Source organism: Ahaetulla prasina, chromosome 7 (assembly GCF_028640845.1).
Source record: "Ahaetulla prasina isolate Xishuangbanna chromosome 7, ASM2864084v1, whole genome shotgun sequence".
Lineage (NCBI taxonomy): Eukaryota > Metazoa > Chordata > Lepidosauria > Squamata > Colubridae > Ahaetulla > Ahaetulla prasina.
This window is the reverse complement of record NC_080545.1, coordinates 73249989-73252334: the sequence shown is the minus strand read 5'-3', so window position 1 is coordinate 73252334 and position 2346 is coordinate 73249989. Positions and strand designations below refer to the sequence as shown.

Genomic DNA, 2346 nt, shown 5'->3' with positions numbered 1-2346 from the left:
CATATGGATGCATATAAAACAAGGAATAATTATAGTGGAACTAAAATGATCAATTTAGTAATGACAATGGTGCATATAATTTATATAGTATAATTTGAAGTATAGATGATTGCTCCAAGACTCATATCTACAATTCACCAGAGAGAACAAGGGGAAAGGGGTTGGGAAATGGTTAAATGGGAGAAGAATAAGATGCCCTTATTACAGTTGCATATATTGAATTTAACAAATACCTTCTTTTGCTGCTGCACACATCTTAAAGGATGCTAGACAATTCCTACCATGTTTGGAAATATGCCTCATCTGTCACACACTCAACCACAAGGGAGCACTCTTTCCTTTAATAGTCTATATATCTCACATTTCTGCACACATTCACACACATACATGGACATACACATCACATTACAACTTGTCATATGCAGTTTAAATCTGCAAACTTCTATGAACTGACTGATGCCATTATTTTAGAACAGCGGAAGCTGCAAAATCTGTCCTCGTGCTTTGGATTTCAATAAAGAAAGCCCTTGGCTATTTTTTTTTTCAGCTGACAGGAGATCCTCAATTTATTGAGGAGAAAGAGGTGGAGCTTTGGCAACTCTTGTCAAATGCCTGCAAACTTTTCAAGTTATCCATCCTTTTGGAGGCAGGTAATATCAAAGGGCACTGCGGATTACAATATGTGAAGAGTGTTTACAGCCTAGAAGATTATTTATGTTTGGTTTTATCTCTATAGTCACACATCCAAGCTTGAAGAAAAGAAACACGGGAACCCTCTCATTATCTTTTGAAATATGAAGATCAGAGGAAAACCTGGGTTTAAAGTGTGGAGTGATGCTCCTAGAAGCCTGCTTATAAATTAGAAGGCATCCTGATTCACTAATAACAGACTAAGGAACAGAACTGATACTTGGATAGAAGACAGGAATTTCATGGTCATTTTTACTGCCATGGACCTTAAGCCAATGCCTACTTCTCCGATCACCACAAATTGTGGAGCAGAACATCTGGCCAATTGGACCTCACCTTCAATGGATAAATTCCAGAAAGCCTATTCTGGAATTTGACTCTGAATTGCTTCTAAGATGGGAAGTAAGAAAGATGATGGGCTCTTGAACCGGATCTCATGTTCAGGACCAGCATCTCTTGGAAGCAGTCACATTACCGGTTCTCATGGTTTACCACTCCGAGAACCATTTGGCATCCCTCTTCCTTTTGGACAAACGTACTGGGACCATCAGCCTTACAATGGATATTCCGGAAGATTCTCTTATTTACCCTTTTCTGGGTATGTGGGAGTTTATGACTACTCATTTGAGCCAGCTTTCATTCGGAAGAGGAATGAGAGGGAAAGGCAGAGGGTTCGTTGTGTAAACGAAGGCTATGCACGCCTCAGAGACCATCTTCCCAAAGAGCTTGCTGAGAAGCGTCTCAGCAAAGTGGAGACTTTGAGAGCTGCCATCACTTACATCAAACACCTTCAGAATTTGCTGGAATATCATCCTTTAGGAACAAATAAGACGGCCATTCCAGCTACAGATGCACCGGGAGTTTCTGGTCCTAGTTTAAGAAGAGAATGCAACAGTGATGGAGAATCTAAAACTTCATTAGCTTCATCTCCTTACAGTGAATTTGAGGAAGTTTGTGGTTAGGAAAACAGTCTATAGAAAAAAAACCTCAAGACCATCGATCTCTCCCCCAACCCCCCAAAAAAGCCAAAGAATTTCCAATCTTTTGTGGATCACCTGGAGGACCAAAAAAAAGTTATCTCTATAAAAAGGGTAGAAAAAGATATTGAGAAGACTGTTTCCAGTATAATTCATTCTTGGCAATCTTCAGGTGTTTATGTAAGAAAAATATAACATAGTTCCTAACATTTCCTTATTTATGTTATTGAATATTTTATGACAGCTATCTTTTCTAAAATTGGAAACATTATTGACTTGTAATCTTTGTTTTGTTTTGGTTTAGTTAACACAACAATACAGTCAGATGTGTTTTTCCACCTCTCTCGTAATAATGCTCTGCTTATTAAGACACTGTCCAGGCTTAGTGGACACTGGACAATACTGCTGTAATTAGTAATAATTAGCAGAGAATTATCTCTAAATAAAGTGAATTATATTTACATCCCAGGGAATGTTTTGAAATTTGGGATTAAGTCACAATTATCTTGACTTTAATGGGGTTTAAATTAAATTGTTTTGAAATTGCTTACAATGTGATTACTGTCTTCATATTTTAAGGTTTGCATTTAGGATGTGCTAGATTGAAAAATGTGAACAGAACATTTTTTGTCAATATGTGATTTTAATGTGCCAGATGATGACTAAAATAAATAAATGT

The 2346-nt window shown here is 37.3% G+C and overlaps 1 protein-coding gene across 1 annotated transcript; it reads left to right on the top strand.

The window, feature by feature from the left end:
- On the top strand, positions 1-1690 carry ASCL4 (achaete-scute family bHLH transcription factor 4). Its single transcript, XM_058191433.1, has 2 exons — positions 1-650; positions 737-1690. Exon 2 carries the CDS (start codon positions 1086-1088, stop codon positions 1650-1652), a length of 567 nt encoding a protein of 188 aa, XP_058047416.1. The 5' UTR covers positions 1-650; positions 737-1085; the 3' UTR covers positions 1653-1690.
- The last annotated feature ends 656 nt before the right edge of the window (positions 1691-2346 follow it).